This window comes from Anarhichas minor, unplaced genomic scaffold (assembly GCF_050575085.1).
Source record: "Anarhichas minor isolate MPS153535 unplaced genomic scaffold, ASM5057508v1 ptg000007l, whole genome shotgun sequence".
NCBI lineage: Eukaryota > Metazoa > Chordata > Actinopteri > Perciformes > Anarhichadidae > Anarhichas > Anarhichas minor.
Window position 1 is genome coordinate 18,507,253 of NW_027466453.1, and position 19,607 is coordinate 18,526,859.

Below are 19,607 nucleotides of genomic sequence, written 5' to 3' on the forward strand. Positions count from 1 at the left end.
TGGCTTAATGACAGGAAGGCGTTGTGACGGTTGCTGGTTAATGACTTGGTTAATGAATCAATGCTGGTTGTCTGTTGATGAATTTATATGTCTTGTATGCGGGAAAGAAACGTGACTTTTGTATATATCTTTCAAAGAAATGGCACTTGTTATCAGAATGAACCAACCAAAATCCCATCATGATGTAAAACCATTTATATGTATATTCTAATAAATTGTATATTCTCCTATATTAATTTTTCAATGTATAGACAGCTCAATAAACTTGTTATTTAAACATTTTGCTGAAGGTGTCCTCATCTATGTTTCTCTAGCCATTTTAAAAACAGCTCTGTTTCTGTATAGCACTCTCATTCCCACTTGAAGTCCTGCCCCACAGTTTCAAAGAATTTGATATTAAATGGCCTATAAAACTCTTGCAGCTGCTCTATGACCTCCTGTTCGATCTGTACGTGAGTCCTGCCCTTGGATTTGCCGAGGCAGCGCGGCTGACTGCTGCTCTCCGGCTTCTTCAGACAGGGGAAGCCTTTGGTTCGATTAAAGTAGAAGTGCTTGTCTGTGATTATTCGTTTCAGTCCTAAAAAGTCCTGAACGCGGCCCATTTCCCCTGCCGGGTCCGTGATCAGCCGCTCCCCGCTCACGAAGTGCATCTGTGACAGGCGAAAGTACTGCAGCCAGTTCTCCAGGTGCAGGATGTACATCCCGATCCGAATGGCGTTCCAGGAAGAGTCGACGAGACCCAGACTTTTGTTCTTAAATGCCAGCTCTTCAAACGTGGGGATGTCGGGCTTCTTGGAAAGAGTCTGTGTGTAGTCGGAGATGGCTCTTGTGACTGGGTTGCGCACCACAACAATCAACTTGGTCTCGTGGGACATGCTGGAGATGCGTCTGGGTGCCTCTCTGGTGACAAAGTAGCTGGGCGTCTTCTCTAATGTGATCTGGCTGTCTAGTGTTCGAGGCATTAGTCCCCTTGGGAGAGAAAGGAAAGAATAAAACACACATAGATGAGTCAGCAAGAGTTGACTTTTCTGTCGCATGTGTACTCAAAAATGTCAAAGTCAGCGGAAAGCAAATCCCCACTTGTATCACAAATATCAAGTTCAAAACAACCACGTGTGTTGTGATGAATACACATTTACTATGCATCATATTGAGGCATTTAGTGTCTGACCAGAAATACAACAGTTAAAGAAAGAACAAAAAATATGAGCAAATCAGTCAAAATGTTGGCATTACACAGAAAACTTTAGAAAACTGTAAGTGAAATATGTTAACATCTGTTAATGAAAAGTATAATTACTTTACATATAACTAGTTCATCTTTGAGGAAATTACTGTTCCTGCGTTCATGAGATTGGACCGGGAGGACGGACGGACAAATCACAAAAGTATTTATTTGAAAAATGTACTTCAAATATAAAATGTACTCAGGATGCTGTTTGACTCCTGTCATTATGTTATCTATGTCATAAAAAAGTAATTTCAGGATATTTTGAAGTTGCACTGTTGATCTCAATCCAAGGCATGTTGCAACCATCTACACTATTTCACCGTTGATTTTTGTGGCAGGCAGTGTGGTTTTGTTCCTTCTTAAATCAATTAATATCTCCTTTGTTTCAATCCACGAAATTGTTCACGCAAAACCTGTTGTCTCTCCCTCTGAAGCAGTAAGAGAAGCCCACTATCGAGGTGTACTCACAAAGTGTGTGCTTTGGATTCAGGACTCGGGCTCGGCAGGGGTTGGTGTACAACGTGTAAAATCTTGGTACTACAGACACTAGGAAATATAGTTTTATGATTTAAATACTTTCGAAGGCAAACTGTATGTATGCAGTATTATATCGCACATCCACAGAGTACCGAATAACTGCAGTCAAAGCCCAAATAAACACAATGTGAATATATATGTGTTAGATGAGGTGACAGGACAGCTTGTACAATCAAAACATGCATCATAATTATCATCATCATGCTGCCAAGATAATGGCTTTGCAAACTACAGGCAAATGTTTCTATTTGTCACATTTGTCGTGTGGGTTTTCCTTCCCAGTGTAATATGTCATTCTGCTTTGGCACTTTGGTCCAATAAAACTTGATAAATGAGCATCTGATGTTGGCTGTTGAGACAATGAATGGCTCTGCCACAATTCATCCACACTTTGTCACCTGTTTCCTGTTAAGGAATGAAAAAGGACGCCGCTGTGGCGTCAGCTGTGCTGTGGTTTATTTGAACTTTTATGATTACAGAGGATATAGTACTTGAATCTCTCAATTTCACAGCATGTGAATCTGTTTTTAGATTACAGGTACATTTCTGTGTAGTTCTGATGATCAAACACCACACTTCCTTTATTATTACTGGGGGAGGGCTTCGATTAAAAGCTAACCTTTCTCAAAGCTTTCTCTCTAAAGCTAGAGGTAGCCATAGGTTACCTCTAAAGTCTTGGAAATATTGATCCATTTAGTTTTATTTATGAATCCTGAGTTGTTGGCTCGGGTGCCTCAGGGCCACAAGGCAACTATTAATCTTTTATGAGAACAGCACCTTTTCAAGCAAACAGCTTTGCTACACACACACACATAAAAACTTGCAGCCATTTTCCTTGAGCTGCAGAATCTGTGGCTGTGGAGGAAAGCAGTCTTCGTTATCTGGCTTGTCGATTCCAAACATTTCCACCATGCTCAGAGATGAAGATTGTGTAGATGAGAGGACCCTGTACGCGCCGGTTCAAGACTGCAACTTGTCATACCGCAAAACTGGGCAGACAATGTGAACACATACAGTGAAAGGTTGCAGATGGTTCTGCTTAAAGTAGTATATACACAGCTGCCTGCTGTTGGCTATACAACCCTATATGGCAGTATTCTGTCGACATAAATATACATAGCTTGAGGATACTGGGAATAAGGTGTTCATAAAAAGCTAATGATGTTACAGCAGGAGAGTTTTTACACCGCAATGTGTCACTCATACTGTTGTTTTCTGTTGTTGGTTGGATGCAGAATATGAAAACCAAAGTAGGTCTGGCCATCAGAAGAATCTGTAACATTTGCTAACTTACGTTGAGTTATTGATTTTTACAGCGGTGAGTCTCAGCACCGGTTAAATTACATGTTAAGTTAAACAGCACCGAAGGTACTGATAAAAGACAAGATGGAAATAAGGTTTAAAAAATGAAAAGACTATTATTAATAAATCATTGAGCTGTTATTTTCCCTACGAAAGATATCCAAAGGCTTTGACTTGAATGAACATACTTAAGACCCGTTTTACATCAGGTGTTGTTAACATGACATTTGGATCTGGATAAGAACACGTTTGTCCCGTACACAATCATTGGAAAGTAAGAATTAGTCTTTGCATCGTCAGAATTTGATCCATTCTTTCCAATAACATTTGGAATGTGGAGTGTGAGAGGTAAACATGAAACTGTCAGAGTCAGAGTAAATATAGTTACTCTAGAAGATCCACAGTGTAAATGCAGATTATTGTCAATGATGGATTAATAATTCCTCACAGAACGTATCTTCTTCTGAGAGTAGTTCTCTTGAAATAACTCAAAGCAGAGGACAAGTTTTTACCGTCGTAGTGATGCATTCATGGTGTCTTCAGTATCTGCTCTCAAACGGTTTCGATGGAAACAGAAATATTAGCAGTTCTGTGCTTCATCTGACTCAAATCTCTCCCCGTGGCTCATTAAACTGATACCTATAGCCTCCGTGTCCTCGGTTGTCTAACTGAGCAGCCTGGATAACAACTTCCAAGTCGCCTGTCTTGGAGTGATGTTAATGAGGGACACTTGGGGGGGGGGCACCTGTAATATCTACAAACATTTATTCAAACTAGAATTTTGTAGTTGGGTCTCATATTCAATTATGTTATCACAAAATCACCATCCACACATGCGCCAGCCCTTCCCTGATTGTAGTGCCGCATTATTAACCTTTAATAGCCATGTGATAAAAGTAACAGAATGCAAGTGACGTGCAGACTTTTTAATTTTAATTTTAATTATTTTTGATAAATCATGTTCTTCGCTCACTCAAAGACACCTGGCAGCAGCAGCAGCCTCATTTATGTGTCTGCTCGTTATTCAGGCCAGGAGGGGAACACGTGATACCTGAGGCAGCTGTCTCAACCAATCGGCAGGATTTCTTTCTGCCCGTGCCCTCAAGAAATCTGAAAGCAAAAGATAAAATTGAGGATCTTTATGGCAGTGGGTGATTTCACTGAAAGCTGTTCCGTCCTTGCTCGGTAATGATTATTTGCACTTAGAAAATCGACATGATTGTAATACCAATGGAATCGCTTCGAGGGTAATCACCAAAGTTTCTGACACTTTAGCATATTTATCAGTATACAGGTATCAGAGGAAATAAAACTTTAAAACGTACTTTAATATGAACATCTTGCTCTGTGGGACACACACACACACACACACACACACACACACACCTTAATTAACTGACATTTGAGTGAAGTGCTCCGATTGATTACCACCTTTTCACTCAGAGTCAATGCTACATTCCTTGGGGCTGATTTACAGTCTTCTTCCCAATCCTTGGTGAAACTTTAAGTCAGGATGCATTACTGGCTTGGCTGTGACATTTTAATCACTTTGGGAAAATGAACTCAGGTGTGGAAGATCAGCTCGATACTGTAGATGAGACCCGCTCCTGGTCAAATGAGAGGACTTGGTTGAAGGCTAATTTGTTTGGATGCTTCAGTATTGCATTTTGATGCTCTAATTGCACAATTCTTGCTGTTAGTGTATGTAAACATTGCCATTCTGTGACATTGACTTTTAATGTATTACAGTTTTTATAATTGAAAACAGGGCTCATTTTGTTGACACTACACACAACCACACACCTAAGTAGCAGAACACCTTAGATCTATTGCAAAATGAAACACCTCATTCAAAACTATACAATCATTTATGAAAACCCAATTTTGTTACTGTATGGCACACACACACACACACACACACACACACACACACACACACACACACACACACACACACACACACACACACACACACACACACACACACACACACACACACACACACTGTTCATACCATATTATTCAGTTTGAACCAGTTACACACTGCTGTGCTCAATCTAAAAGACTTTTAACATTTCCACTTTTTTTATACAGTCTGGATTTGCTTTTTCAGCGATGTTGTAAAAGTAAAGTTCATGAATATATTTACTGAACACAAAACCAGCACAGCACACTAATAAAAAAATGTATTTCTCTCCACATTGTAGAATCAGTCAATATATCAATGCATTTCCAAAGGTTGCCTTTTTGCTCTGAAAATCAGAACAGGATATATGCTAAATAGAATATAGTACATTTCAGTAACATATTTTTGATAATGGGCCAATCGCTGCTATGTTGGCTTCCATTGTTCTTGTAAACAGGTACTCGCCTGTGCCCTGTGGTCTCTTTTTAGTGCCGACATCCTGATTGACAAGTCGACAGTCAAGCAATTAGATGTTTGGCCATGTGGAAAACGTATTGGCCAATTGTTCCGTGGGAGTGGGACTTTGAATGGCAGTGAGAACTGTGTGCAGTGTTAAACATGTAAATTGGGTGCAAACCAGGAAATGTGTATATAAGAGTTTTGGAAATTTAAGCTGAGGCTCTATGAGTGTCAGTTTCAATAATTGTGCTTTATGCGTCATTTTAGTGTGTTAGCATTTAATAAACACAGATTTTTTTTGTAAATAAAAGCAATTAACAGACATAGTAAACAGGGTATCAGCTGGTTAATATCAATATAGCAGAATTATGAATTAATCATCCAGTATCAGTTTTACTTTTATGATGATCGCTTTAATAGATGAGGAGGAAGACGAGGAGAAAGGAATCCTGGGACAATCCAATGTGATCAACATCTCCAGTCAAGAGCTTCGTAATGATCAGCGTAGGTTGTTATCATGACACCTCTCATACGTAGATGCCTTTACTGTAAGAGTGGAATTATTTATGTGTTTTAGAGTCATACGATTAAAAGTGTTCTATACAACGGATACTGTTAGTAACTCTGAGTGTTATCACATCATGGTGAAAAGGTTTTCAAACCTAACGGCTAAATAATGCATCAGCGCAAACCATTTGTCGGCCAGTGGAAAGAACAATAATGAATGATGAGGACATAGCAACACGCCATGCAGATAAAGGTGATTGTGGTCCAGAATAAAATCTAATACATCAAATAAATGGAAAGACAATAACATGACAGAGATGTGTATATTCCTCTACACTACTCTAAAGTTTGGTGATGAAATTAAGAGTGAAGGACAGAATCCTTCTCAAAAGGGAGGCGTATTGGATAATAATGGGATGAATGAAGAGATATAATTTGCTTGATTCTTATAACTTGTGTGGTTTTCTTGGTTTTTCATGGTTTAGTACGTCATCCTACTCTGTGCCTGGAAAGGTTGTGGCTCCCCCTGTGGGGTTGTACTTGTACAGAATACACGCTGAAGAAGGGCGTCTTGCGTCTCTATTTGAAACGGTAAAATTGGAGCGCTGTCCTAGTGTTTCCTTTTTTATCATCTACATTAAGGTTTCAGCAGTCTTCATGGTCTAATCGTATCGCATTGTGTCTTAACTTCAATGTCCTTACCATGAAATTAGACAATTTCTTACTGTAAATAAAGTAAAAAACAAATGTATGTTAACCAAGAAAATCATAACCACTTTTTTTCTTTTAACTATACTTTTCACAAATCTAATAAGGGAGATATGGTCACCAGTGGAACGCATGCAGTCATCGGCGCTCATTAATGAGCTGTGGTGTGCTGAAAGCTAGTCTGCATATTATAGCAACCCTGAAAGAGCCTGCTGGCTATCCCGCTGAACAGTTTATCTCTGTTGGAGCAGGGGAGGCTGGATGTGTGGAGTTCACCCTCACTTCCCTCTGGACGCTGCTATATCATTATGGAGGAATAGGCCACAAACATGGATGTCTTTATTTCAAAGTACTAAGGACTTCCCATTAAAACCAGACACCGCGTTCTCCTGCAGCGTGCTGTTCCACTGGGAGAACATGCAACTTTGACTACAGTTTGTATACCTAAAGTCATTCATCAGCAATGGATTTATAGCTGTGATTTAACCCCCGTAATGATTGCTTTGACTTTTGCCATCTTTAAATTGCTCAGTTGTTCTACTTCACTCAGGCTTTCACTTCTCGTAGGGACCTAAAGTTTTGGTCATTCATCTGTGGTGTTCAACATAACGAGCATTTGTATATTTTGTAAGCGCTGAACCAGTTGGGACGCTTTCAGCCCTACAGTTCCCACCGGTCTGGAAAAAAACACATCAAAAGATGTTCATTTGGCTGTGAGTTTGAAAGCTTGTATGAAGTCTCCATCACGTCGACAATATTATTACCTCTGGTTAGTTTGTGGAGTATAAACTCTGTATGTACTGTAGTGCAGCCCATCGTGTAGCTGACTTTGTCCTTCAATTACAAGGTGGTCTGGCTATACAACATCAGCAGTGGGACTTCAGTGTCAGCGCCAACAGAGCACTGCATTGATAGTTCTACCCCACTTACAGTAAATCGCCACAGTTGACCTGCTCAGATGTGATTCAGCTTGGAAGGAGATATTATTGCTGACGAGAGTGCAGTATGTAAGAAGCAACAACATCTCCAACAGAGTCCACGACTGAGGATGGCACCAAAGTAAATCATACAGTCTCCAAACTAGAAAGGGTTCATCCTTTAGGGAGCATGAATATACTTATTAATGTCAACATTCTACTAACATTCATGGCAACCTAGCCTTTCTTCCAGAAACACCTTGCAGTTTTATGTGTCCGCCAACCAGTCAAGCTGCAGTTTACATCCACGTCTGTCCAAAATGTCATCGCTTCATAATTTTTTTCCAATTGTATATTAATGTGAAATTGTCCTAATTAGAATATAAATTCTTGCACAGGTCACAGTGACCTTTGACCACAAAAATCTAATCAGTTCATCCTGGACTCAAAGTGGATGTTTCTGCCAAATTTGAAGACTTTTTCTCAAAGCGATACTGAGATATTGAGTTCACGGTGACCTTGATCTTTAAACTTTTGGCACACCGAAGGATGAACTTATCAATTTTGGTGGTCAATTTGAAGAAATTCCTTCCAAGTGTTCCTGAGATATAATGTAGACGAGACCACAGACGTTAACATTAAGGGGTCAGCAAATATGTGTTTCAGGGGCCACTAATAAGGAATCAAAGATGTTAGGGCAGCAGTTAACATCTCCCACTGTTTCAAACAATAGTAGACAGATGACCCGACTAACACCACATGGCTACCAGAGCAAATAGCAGGAACTAATTGAACTTCAATCCAGTTAACAGTAGAACAAATAAGCAATTACAACTGAATAGGACTAAAATCTCACAAATTCACAAAGTAAACTAAGATTGGACATTGAAAGCTATTTGGTGCAGGGCTGTTGCATTACAGACTGCAGACTGTACAGATCCACAGCCTTTATCGAACACTGCATACAAACATCATAAATAAAGAAAATCCTTCACCTCCAGAATATTCATGGTTTGTTAGCGTGAAGACAGGCAATGCACGGTGACTGCATTAAAACGGTGGACTGTTTAGCTCCAGACAAGTGTGTCTTGTTGTACAACTTAAAGTTCCAAAGAGCAACGCCGGCTCATCAGGGATGCAGACCATCAGAACAAGTAAAAGGTCAGCTTTTGAATCATCTCCTTGTGAACGATCAATGAACTCAGAATGTATTACTGTCATTTCGCTGTGGTTTGAACTTAAAACAGAATGTTGCATATCGTCAGTTCGAGACAAGTTCTCAGTAAATGTTTGCAGCACAATTACAAAGTTGTCATAAAACAAATGCAAGGACCTTATGAACAGCAAACAAAAAATGTATCTCCAAAAATGCGTATTTACATAAACATCAGGCACCTCTGTATTCTCTGTCAAAGCTAAGGTAGCACTGGGCGGTGTGGAAACATTACTTGCACATTGTAATGACACCGAATGTAAAATCAGCAGGTCTAAAACCAGCACAAAAGTCTCCTCTAGAGCTAAACTCTGTTATAACCAATATGCAATAATAATAATATTGTCGACGTGATGGAGACTTCATACAATCCACACCAACAATCATCCAAAAGCCCGATTGGAAGCTAACCAGTGCTGAATGCACATCATCTCCCTCATGGCTTGTAATTAATCAGACCATTACTAATACAATACCAGCTGAATGAGTTGGAGGATTCCATGCAAACACTTGTTTGATTTTACTTGAAGCCATTAGTCACCACGTGAAGTGTTTCTGCAGGGGCACAGAGATTTAGAGAATGGCCTGTCCCTCCCGCCGGACAACAAATGTTTGTCATTACGAGGACGGATAATGAACCCTGGCCATTGAATATGCAGCCTCACAGACTGACCACAGAGGGGTCCAAATCAAAGTGTCCATTACGAGTGCTGTGTTTGTTTGGTCCCCGGAGCAATTTAACAACAAAACAGTTTCACAGTAAATTATAGGAAAAGGTCTCCTCGGCTCTCGTTGCCTGTGCGTTATCACAGTAAGCAGCATGCGGAGTAATGATGGTCACGGTCCTCAGCCATATATAAAAAGCTCTGCTTTAGAAACAGAAAGGTGAAAATGTATTGAAGAAATAGATTCAAACTTTTATCAGAGATCTGCAGTCAAAGTAATATCCAACACAATTTAAATAGCTTGTCTTGTTATCTTCAGACTGAATTGGAGCAACACAAAAACATGCAACAACGGTGCTATCAATGGTAACAAAAGAGAAGATAACATTAATGCTGAACACACACAAAAATACCATGCAAATTTGGACTTACAGTATATAGAATTCTGGTCCAGTTAGTAAGAAATTAAACGAGTGTCTGAGTTGCGCACTGTCCTGAGAGTCATTGCAGCTTCAGGGTAATTGCTTTTTTGGACACATTTGTATGTGTTCAATTGGAGCTTTTGGGTTTTTTTTTTTCTTACATAATTTAATATATGTTTTTTTTAATTTGCAATCTTTCTGTCCATACTTTCAGAAATTGACTTGGTGAAATTGCATTTTCACACAAACCATTTGTCCTGAAATGTCCTGAAAAGGTAACACCACACACAGACCTGCTTCCCTGCCGTCCAAACCCATTAGCTCCGTTCGTATGACTCAGGTAGACTGCGCAGAGAAAATGTTCGTATGCTGGGTGATTCTCATAATGTCTGTGCCACTACACTTCCTAAAAATGTCATCTTCTTCTTTTTATGATCTAGCATAGATGCAGTAAAGAGGACTGCTTCATTATTAAAGTATCACTCACTGAGATTACAGCTGTGATGGCATCTGATCATTAATCACCAGCAACAGAGGCCCGGTGCCTCGAAAGTCTATTAAGAGTTAACAAAGAGCAGTCCAGACAAATACGCCAATCCTGCGGCCAATTCAGCTCGGTGAGGAACAGAGGTGAATAACAACTCAGCTCTCTGAGAATCAAGCATCTATTTTTCTAATTTAATAGAAGACAAATTGACAGACTGAGCCAGATCTCTGGCATTAGCGATTTACTGGCCCGTCCTCAGTCCCATAATAGAATCAAAACATATTCAGAGCAGGACAATACAGTCCGGCGATGATGCGTTTGACCTTGAAGCAAACCCTATTTAATTGCTGTCATTTCAACACTAGGCTCTTGTTTTCCTTGAAGTAACAATTATTCATGGTTTGGTCTGCAGAGGGAAATGACTGACACTTGGTCTCCTTGAACAATAAGACGCCGAATTGAGCTGAGCTACGAGCTGTCACATTACCATGTGGCATAGGGAAGTATCCACAGACACTGAAATAAAGACGGGGAAGCTCTGAAATCCTAAACTGCACATTCTCAGATGAGGATTACTGCTGACTTTATGTATTTTTGGATGCATTTACAGCTGTTGTGCTGCTGATTTTAGTTGATGAAATCAAGTCTGTAAAGACAATGCTTTTCTGCAACGCTGTAATATCATCTGTGTGGCAGCTAAAACATCTTTTTTTCTCGTCGTATAATTGATGTGTATCGCCCTTCATAATAATGACATTGTGACATTGTGTCTTAATTGAAAGAGTCTGCCGACACTTCCTCTCTACTATCACCCATTTGTCCATCTTAACTGACATGAATGGAGATTTCTTGAATTTCCATCAACATTGGAGCTTTGAGAAGTTCTTTCTGGATTTACACGATAGCTTCTCGCAGTGTGAGTCAAGGACGTGTACAGTATACATGGAGAGAGGACAGTCCACACACCTGTAGTGGTTTTACTCTTCGGTTAGATGGTGGGAAAGTACAAAAGGGGAGAAACAGGAGGGAAAGCTCAGATATTATTTGATCACTAGTCAGGAGGGAGTGACACACTGGGTTCGCCAAGGGGGTAAAGCTAACAAGCTGACAATCTCTAAGGATGAGCTAAGATGAGGTACGGATCGCTGACTGCTGGATATTTCCAGGTTGCAATGTCTCCAAAATGATAGTTAGTTTGATAGTATCATTTGTTTCAGGGACCACTGAAGCCCAAATAGAATTATATGTTTTACTTTCAAGACACATTAAGTGACAAACCAGACAGCTGTCATATTTCTGACCACACACTACTACAGTATAATGACTTCATCAACAACCGTATTACCTAAAACCGGAAAAAAATGCTTTGCTAGATATTTTCTTGAGTCAAAGTATAATCGTTACTGCATCCATTATGTATATTGGCAACATTTTCTCCAGCCCAGAAAGTGTTACTTTTGGTGAGTTACAGGAAGATGTATTTTATGTGTTTGGGGTGGATGATAGGTGCACAAAGCACAGAGCTTTGACACCAACCTGCCAGATGGTTTGTTACACACAACCATCTGAGAAGTCGTCATTGGAAGCAGCAGGTGATTACATGAACCATCTGTCAATCAAACTCTTGCCAAAAACAAACTCTTGCCAAAAACATATTTTCCAAAAACATATTTTCCAAAAACATATTTTCCATCAGGAAAAGCCTTCAATGTTGTTTTTGCTCTTCTTTCAATGAAGAAATACTCTCCAGTATGATATAACTGATGCTACTGCAGCATCTACACTAACCTCTTCGGAGCCGCCATTGTTGTTTTGAACCAACAGTCGCCTCTCTTTTCTGTTCTTGAAGGGAACATGAATGTGGATTTCATGGCAACCCATCCAATAGTTGTCAAGAACACAAATGGGAACCTCGTTGGGATGTTTGAGGAGAAGTCAAATAATCACTTCAGTTATTGAAGATGGTTCATCCTCTGAGCACCATGAATGTCAGTTTCATGGCAATTATATAATAGTTATTTGGAACAAAGTGGTGGACTGAAAGACCGACCCTGTTGCATACACTGTTGCATACACCAGAGCTTTACCATGCGATAGGTCCAGAATGCATGCATAATCACTAACTTATTCTATTAAAGGAATACAAGCACAATGTCTCTACATTTCAGACTGGTCTCACTGGGGAAACATCTCAGAAAGAGTTGTTTTTTAATTAATGTACACCACTACATGTCTCAGAGCTGCACTGCAATGAAGACAGCTCATTAATAATGCAGAGTTACGCCTTACAATCCCTCGCTGTATAATGGGCAGTTTTCTGTGTTAAATGAGAACCATCTAACTTTCTGTCCTCATCAACCTTTCTGATGATACTGTTCCAGAGCTCCCTGCCTCCCCGAGCCAATTAATGTGGACCTGGAGAATACTTGCTGCTGCAGCTAGCCTCTCATACAATTTCAACCCTTCTCAGGGAATCTACTGGAAGTGCTTCTGACTCCAGTGAAATCAATAGAGCCGGATGCCCTTTTAAGTCTTGATGTTGTATAGCGACATGTATTTTGTTTGATCTCTCCGATTCTGTGGAGGATGGAAAAAGTGGTGAGAGAAGTGCGAGGAAACTGGTGGCAGTGAAACGTCAGTTTTATCAGCTCCTTTATGGCTATGTGTGAACACCCTCGCATGAAATAAATGAGGCCAACGTGTGTGTTCTGTTCAGGAGGCACAGTAACGAACACCGCAGCATTTTTCTTCAGAGCCTAAATGATCTGTCACATGCTTAATGAAACAGGACAGACTGAAACTGACCAGAGTTCATTTAGCGTCACATGTTGTATGTTTCTGTCTGTGCAACAGATATTAGCTAATAAGAATAACTTAAAATACAAACAAGGTGCTTTGAATGGGGCTTCAGAAGAGAGCATGTGTTTCTACACAGAGATTAGTGCTGAAAATGATCAGTGATCAAAGTTTGTCATTGTTATCTTGTGAGGACACTAGCATTGGATGATGAAGACCATGAGAGCAGTTTTTAAAAGGCTAATAAGTGGAGATTAGTTTGTCACATTTAATGATCCGAAGGTCAATGATAAACTCCCATGCCAAAAATGATTAGTCTACTTAATAACCTAAAATGAGTCAATGCCAACTTCAGTAATCAATTCATCATTTCATTCATTCATCATGTTGTAGGCCTGCAAGGATATGATGCTCATGGCACAGCAAAAAGATAAGTGCTAATAAAGAATTCTAGTTTTTTAATTTTTAATTAAATAAAAAGCAGATCTGGCACTCAAAAACTAAATTTATATCCAATGTTCTAATTGAATTTGGCCAAAGAATATTCAACAAAAAAAGATATAAACCTAATACAAGTGACTGCAAGGCAATGACAAAAGCATACATCACATGCAAAGGTGAACGATTTCAGCACTGGACAGCGCCCATGCCGCTACAATTAATAACAACTCAATACATCCAAAATGTGACAACAAGAAGTGCTTTTTTTCCATTATGCATAATCATACAACTGTTTATTAGTAATAATGTTACAGATGAAATGCCTTTGCCTTTTAACTGTGCACAAACTTGTAAAATGAACAAGCATCATAATGTTAATGATTATATTTCTAAAAATAACTTGGAGGCCAACTTCCTGCTGTGCTTTGTTTATAATGTTCAAGATGAAATGTCTATCACAACGTTGGAAATGAAAGAAATGATAACTACAGTGCAGCCGCAACCACGAGCGTACACATGCGGCGCGAGCATGAATCCAGGGATTAGATTCGGAACAGAATGGCTGGTTTTTAATTTGGACATATTTCTTTACTAAAAGACTAAAAATAAATATTTAATTGCTTGAGGCGGCTTAACTGAGGCTCTGCAGATTCTGCCCCGGTGTCATGCCGTACCTGATTGTACAGGCATTTGCCTTCAGACCAAAGTTTTGGACTGATTGACCAACACTGCAATCCACAGAGCCATTCCGCTAATGTGGCTAAAATACATGTTTGGTTTTCTCTGTTTAAAGATTATAAATAAACTACAGTATATTGTTTTTTTGACTATTCATAGAATAAATACAATTATAATGTTTTATAATAACTTTTCTATTCAGGCATAATTATTCTATTATTTTATTTGTTCATTTGTATCTTTGTTATTCTACAGTTTATTCATATGTCCTGCCTTAAAGGGCCAGAGCTGTCATTCCATTCAGCCACTAGGGGACGCTACATTGTATCACTTGTAGACTTAAAAATAGGTCTCTTGGGACCATGCTTTAACATTTTTTAAACATTTTCATTTTTTTCCTTCCATTTCTGTCCATTTCTTGGCGCAATACTTCAACGAACTCCACCAAGGGAATTTATGCAGTATTTATTTATTTGCAGTATTAGTAACTGGGTGTCCGTGGCAACATTTCCAGAAAAAAGTGCTGTTTTCTACATTTACACACAGAAAATACAACGATGCACACAGTTCTGACCAATAACATGTTAGTAATGAACTTGAAATGCAGCCTCCAGAATTATAAGAATTATAGGAAACTGTTCTGGAGCTGAACAGGAAGTCCCTTTTAACTTTACTGTGAGTAAAGTAAAGTTTTTTCCTGTTGTGCGTGTTTATCTGCTGTTATTTGGAAATAGTGCTCCATTAATTCAGCCACAAGTCTTTTCTCAAAGATGGAGAAGTTAGAAAATTATGAATTATTTTAATTTGGGTACACAGCAATCTCCATATTGATAAAATGATTTCATTTCATTTTAAACTTGGATTTACTGAACAGAGGTTCGTTTGTATTTGTGCGACAGAGCTCTGCTAAGTTCTAAATCTGGATTTACTCATTTTAAACATTTGAGGCTTAAGATCCTGGAAAAAATGACCCGACGATGCCGCTGCTCCACGGAGGAAATACCGTCTAACTCGTGCATGCAGTGTCTGATGGTCAGCCAGCGTCCAGCCAGCACCCTCGACGTGCGCAAGGATGCATCCTATCTTTCTAAGACTTCTAGTCTGTATAGGAAACTTTGTTCTGTTACTTGTTTCGTATTTCCTCGCAGGACTTTTTTATCTTCAGCTTTCTATTATATGGATCGTCTGGAGCCACTCTTCCTGTCTCGTTTATGTATATATGTTTTTACAATGATTAAAGGTGGAATTGTCTTCGGTGTTTGTGATTTGTTTGCTTGGTTGGTTGGTTTAGTATACAGATGTTTCTTAGTATTGTCAGTTTAATGCCTGCCAAAAGGTCTGTGGACCAAATGATAACTTGTGCACAAAGCAGAGCAACACATGCGGAATGTACAAATATATTGTTACTTGCTTTACAGATCAATGTGACAGTTAATCAAAATGGAAAGATACTTTACGTGACGTGCTGCCATCAAACCAAACATTGTGACAGATAATCACTGAGGGCCAGTCAAACACAATGAGCACCACTCAGCCACTTGTCCAGTTGAATAACAGCTGAATTAAACCAGCCTCTGTGTTCATGGTATTGTTCAAGTATCTTGAGTATATGAACTGTCAGCTTGTGACAAGAGTGCAATATTCCAGCTTTGTAATTGTGGCATCATATCAGCGTGGGACCTCGATTTACCTGTGCTTAGCTTTAGTGTGACATAGAAAAATAACCAAATCAAACTTCAGTAAAGCTAAAACCTCTGGGCATAAAGTTCCTGATGCATCATTAAGCTGCATTTAGATGGCAGATTGAAGGGAAGGAAGGTAGGTGGTGCAGTGAGTGGACTAATGGTTGGTGCAGGGCCATGTCGGTCTGATCTGATCTGTTGGAGAAATAGAAAAATGCATCATGGTTGTTTCTTTCTGCATACTCTAGTCTGCTGTGTTTAGCTGGAGTTTGGTTACTTCTGTTGCTGCAGATGCTTGTTAATAAAAAAACGCCTTCAATTATGTACAACTGACTTCATTACACTGTCTGCCTTCTGTGTGCACGTGTAAATCAATCAACACTTTCACCCCATAAAAGGAATATCCTCTGGGCCACATCAAGTCGTCATGTGTCGAGGCAGCCGTCGAGGTTGTTAACAAGCTTCCCAGCTCGTTCTGTTAAGTGTGACAAAGACCTTTCGTTGCGTTTGTGAAGGTCTCTGAATCTATTTAAGATTAAAATCAGGAATTGCAATTAAAACGACACCTTAATAAACATGCAAATTACGAAATGTTTATTTTTCATCTTCAAACCAGGGAAGTCTGGAGTGTTTTTGCGTCTTACATTAACACATCTTTGTAATCGTATAGCCCCTGGTTCATTAGTTTGAAGATGAAAAGTACTGATTCTCTTTTCAGGACTATGGAGCAGCTTTAGATAACTATCGTACAGACCGTCTCTGTGTGGAGGAGTATCTTGCATTAAATACACTGCATTGTTATTTAATTTTGTGAATGTATTTTCACTCTTGAATTAACTGTCGGAGGAGACATGATGAAGTTAAGGTTAAATCAAACTTAATTTCTATCTGGAAGTCACAAATGTAAATTAATAAACAATTTGTTTGTACTTCATGGACTGATTGTATCTTTTCAGCTCTCACTTAACACTTTGATTTACTCAGCTGAAATGAGGCCCTAGAATCAAACTGGTGTAATGATCTTAGTGACAGCCCACCGATGCGTGTCTGTGTTGGGTTAAACGGTTAATATATTAGAGGACACATCTTGACAGAATTTCTTCATGGCCTTTTGTCGAATATAAAACTAGAATTACTGCCTTGTGGTTCCATTCCTCCGCCAACCAGTCATGTTGTAATTTATATCCATGTCTGTCCAAAATGTCATCACTTTATCATTTTATCCTATTATACATTTATGTGAAATTGTCATGATTAGCAATTCTTGAGTTATGGCTAAAAACGTGTTTTGTGAGGTCACAGTGGCGATCAAAACCTAATCAATTTATCCTTTCAGTCCAAGTGAACGTTTGTGCCAAATATGGAGAAATTTATTCCCATATTTTTTTCTCAACTTCATGTCACATAACTTCCAGCAAATTGTCTAATTTTTCAAGAAGTTACAATGGGTCAGTCCTAAACAAGTTTTTCTTAAGTAGCGTGGAGTCTGGATCAATTACTGATGCCACTGTCCTAAAACTAATCCAAGAGGAATTTGACGGCGATCTTTATTTTCTTCCTCCTCGTTTTGTGTCAATTGAGAGAAAAGTCCAACGCAGCCTGTGTCCCAAAAACACAATTACCTCGACCTTTGACCACCAAAATTGAATCACTTCATCCTTGAGTTCAGGTGGCAATAATACCCTCCTTCCCTTTTAAAATATCACCTTTACGAGAACCATCGTACCTCCGGCCACGGCTGTTGCTGGCACAGAGGCATAAAAATACAGCTGGTATTTCTATAAGTGCACCAAACAGGACCTTTCATTTTAACTCCAACCGAGGAGTGTGTGCAAGCCAAAGGAGATCTGAGCAAACTATCAGCTGAGACATGATGGGCAGGTTGTATACATGCCTGAGAACAGACGGCCTCACTTGTTCCATCTTCTTTGAAGCACTGCTCTGTGGTCTGTTCCGGCCACACTGGCCACACTGGTATTCACTCCAATAAAAAGACATAATGCAACACAACACCGACGAGCCTTTTGGAGGACCTTTGCACACTTGACATTTTTTAGTCACTGAGTGATCAGCTTGGAAATGATCTTTAGGTTTCTTTTGTTGAGAGGAAGCTTGTCCTTTCTGCTTCAGTTTTCAATTTAACAAAATGGAAACAAAATAAGTCTTGTCTTCAAATTAGATTCAACAGGGCCTTCTTTATAGAAGAAGTGACAGAGCGAGAGAGAGGTTGGTGGGGGGGTCGATGCTCCTTGTGAGCCCCTTTTGCCTTCACCAGCCCGCAAAAAAACATGTTGTGCCCTGGTGTAGCCTGTTTGAAGTGTGCTGGTAACCTACGGGCTGCCTGTGTCACCTGCGCTGTTGGCTGGGATTTTTTGTGTGAACTGATCCTGCATCGGTTTCATGGAGCTGTCTGTTCAGCACCATTGAGATCTGCTGACAGCAAACATCTGCAGCGCGTCTGTGTGACATCCCCAAGATATTTTGCTTAATTGGCACAGTAAAATATGCCCCCTAAATTGAATTATCGGCCACTGATAAATTGCAACAGAATTACATGACTGGGAAGTGCCTGGTACTATAATAAACCTGCATTCATACTTGTCAGAAAACGAGTTGAATGGACATTTCGACGTGGAATTGAGCCTACATCATGACGTCATATCAGAGTCCCTTGCCCGGCAGAGCGGAGGGGTGACTGAAGTACAAACAGTACTTCTATGCAGAAATATATCATGGCAAGTGCTATTTCTCAGAAAATAAATACATTTTAGTATCAATGTTTATTTAATTTGTTGCTCACCTGTACCAGTCAAGCCCTCTGTCATAGTTCCTGTCGAAAAAGTGCGGCTCTGTTCCAAGAGCGCGCACATCTGGATGTATCCGGATGAACTCCAGAACCGCCCTGGTGCCTCCTTTCTTTACACCGACTATTAACGCATTAGGCAGCTTCTTATTCCCATATTTTTGCGCAACACTCATGTTTCTCAACTTCATGTCAGCCCAGTGGCTTCCAGACGAGGCAGGGGCTTTACTTTGTTCGCGGACATCACTTGATCCTCGCCGGGCAGCGGACCTGACTTCCAGCGAGGCGCAATTATCTAATTTTCCAAGAAGTTTCTTCCCTCCTGCGTTCTTGCTCGGCGAACATCTTTTCCCCTCGTAACCCTGGTTTGTCATGATTGTGCTGCGGCAAAAAATAATACTGTAGCATAAGTAGGTGCAGGACAGTGACACAGTGAATATGAAGGCGAATCTGGCGCTGGATCTGTTCGGAGATGAGAGGAACCTATGTGCCATGTCTCCATGGGTTCAAAGCGCTGCATGATTTTCCATCGGAGACTTCTTCCTCTTATGGTCCGCCGCCGGAGTCTGGCAATAATATAGATTCGAGACTGACTGGCATGTGAGGATAGGGGCGGCTTGTCGAAGGCATCAACTGCGCGTAAATCGCACTATTCCTTTTCATAGGTTGCTGAACTGTGTGAGAAACTTGCAGCTGAAGACTATAGGTTAGAGCTATGGGGAATAAATTGGTCTCTCAGCCTAAAACAAGTTTTTTTTCACAAGTAGTGTGAAGTTAGTCATTTGGATCAATCGCTGATGCCACTGTCTTAAAACGAATCCCAGAGGAACTTGACGCCCATCTTTATCCTCCT

General features: G+C 39.9%; 1 protein-coding gene across 1 annotated transcript; it reads right to left on the reverse strand.

Moving 5' to 3' along the window:
- Positions 1–350: 350 nt before the first annotated feature.
- Positions 351–19,248, reverse strand: hs3st2 (heparan sulfate (glucosamine) 3-O-sulfotransferase 2). The gene is made up of 2 exons (XM_076081387.1): positions 18,752–19,248; positions 351–969 (listed from the first exon to the last, which is right to left on the reverse strand). Exons 1-2 carry the CDS (start codon positions 19,246–19,248, stop codon positions 351–353), a joined length of 1,116 nt encoding a protein of 371 aa, XP_075937502.1.
- Between the last annotated feature and the right edge of the window lie 359 nt (positions 19,249–19,607).

What these genes read in the sequence shown, in the direction of transcription:
- hs3st2 (XM_076081387.1), bottom strand. Translation starts at nt 19,248, where the DNA reads ATGGCACATAGGTTCCTCTCATCTCCGAACAGATCCAGCGCCAGATTC. An exon ending in AGAGGGCTTGACTGGTACAG is followed by an intron (nt 970 to 18,751) that starts GTGAGCAACAAA and finishes TTCTCTCCCAAG; the next exon opens with GGGACTAATGCCTCGAACAC.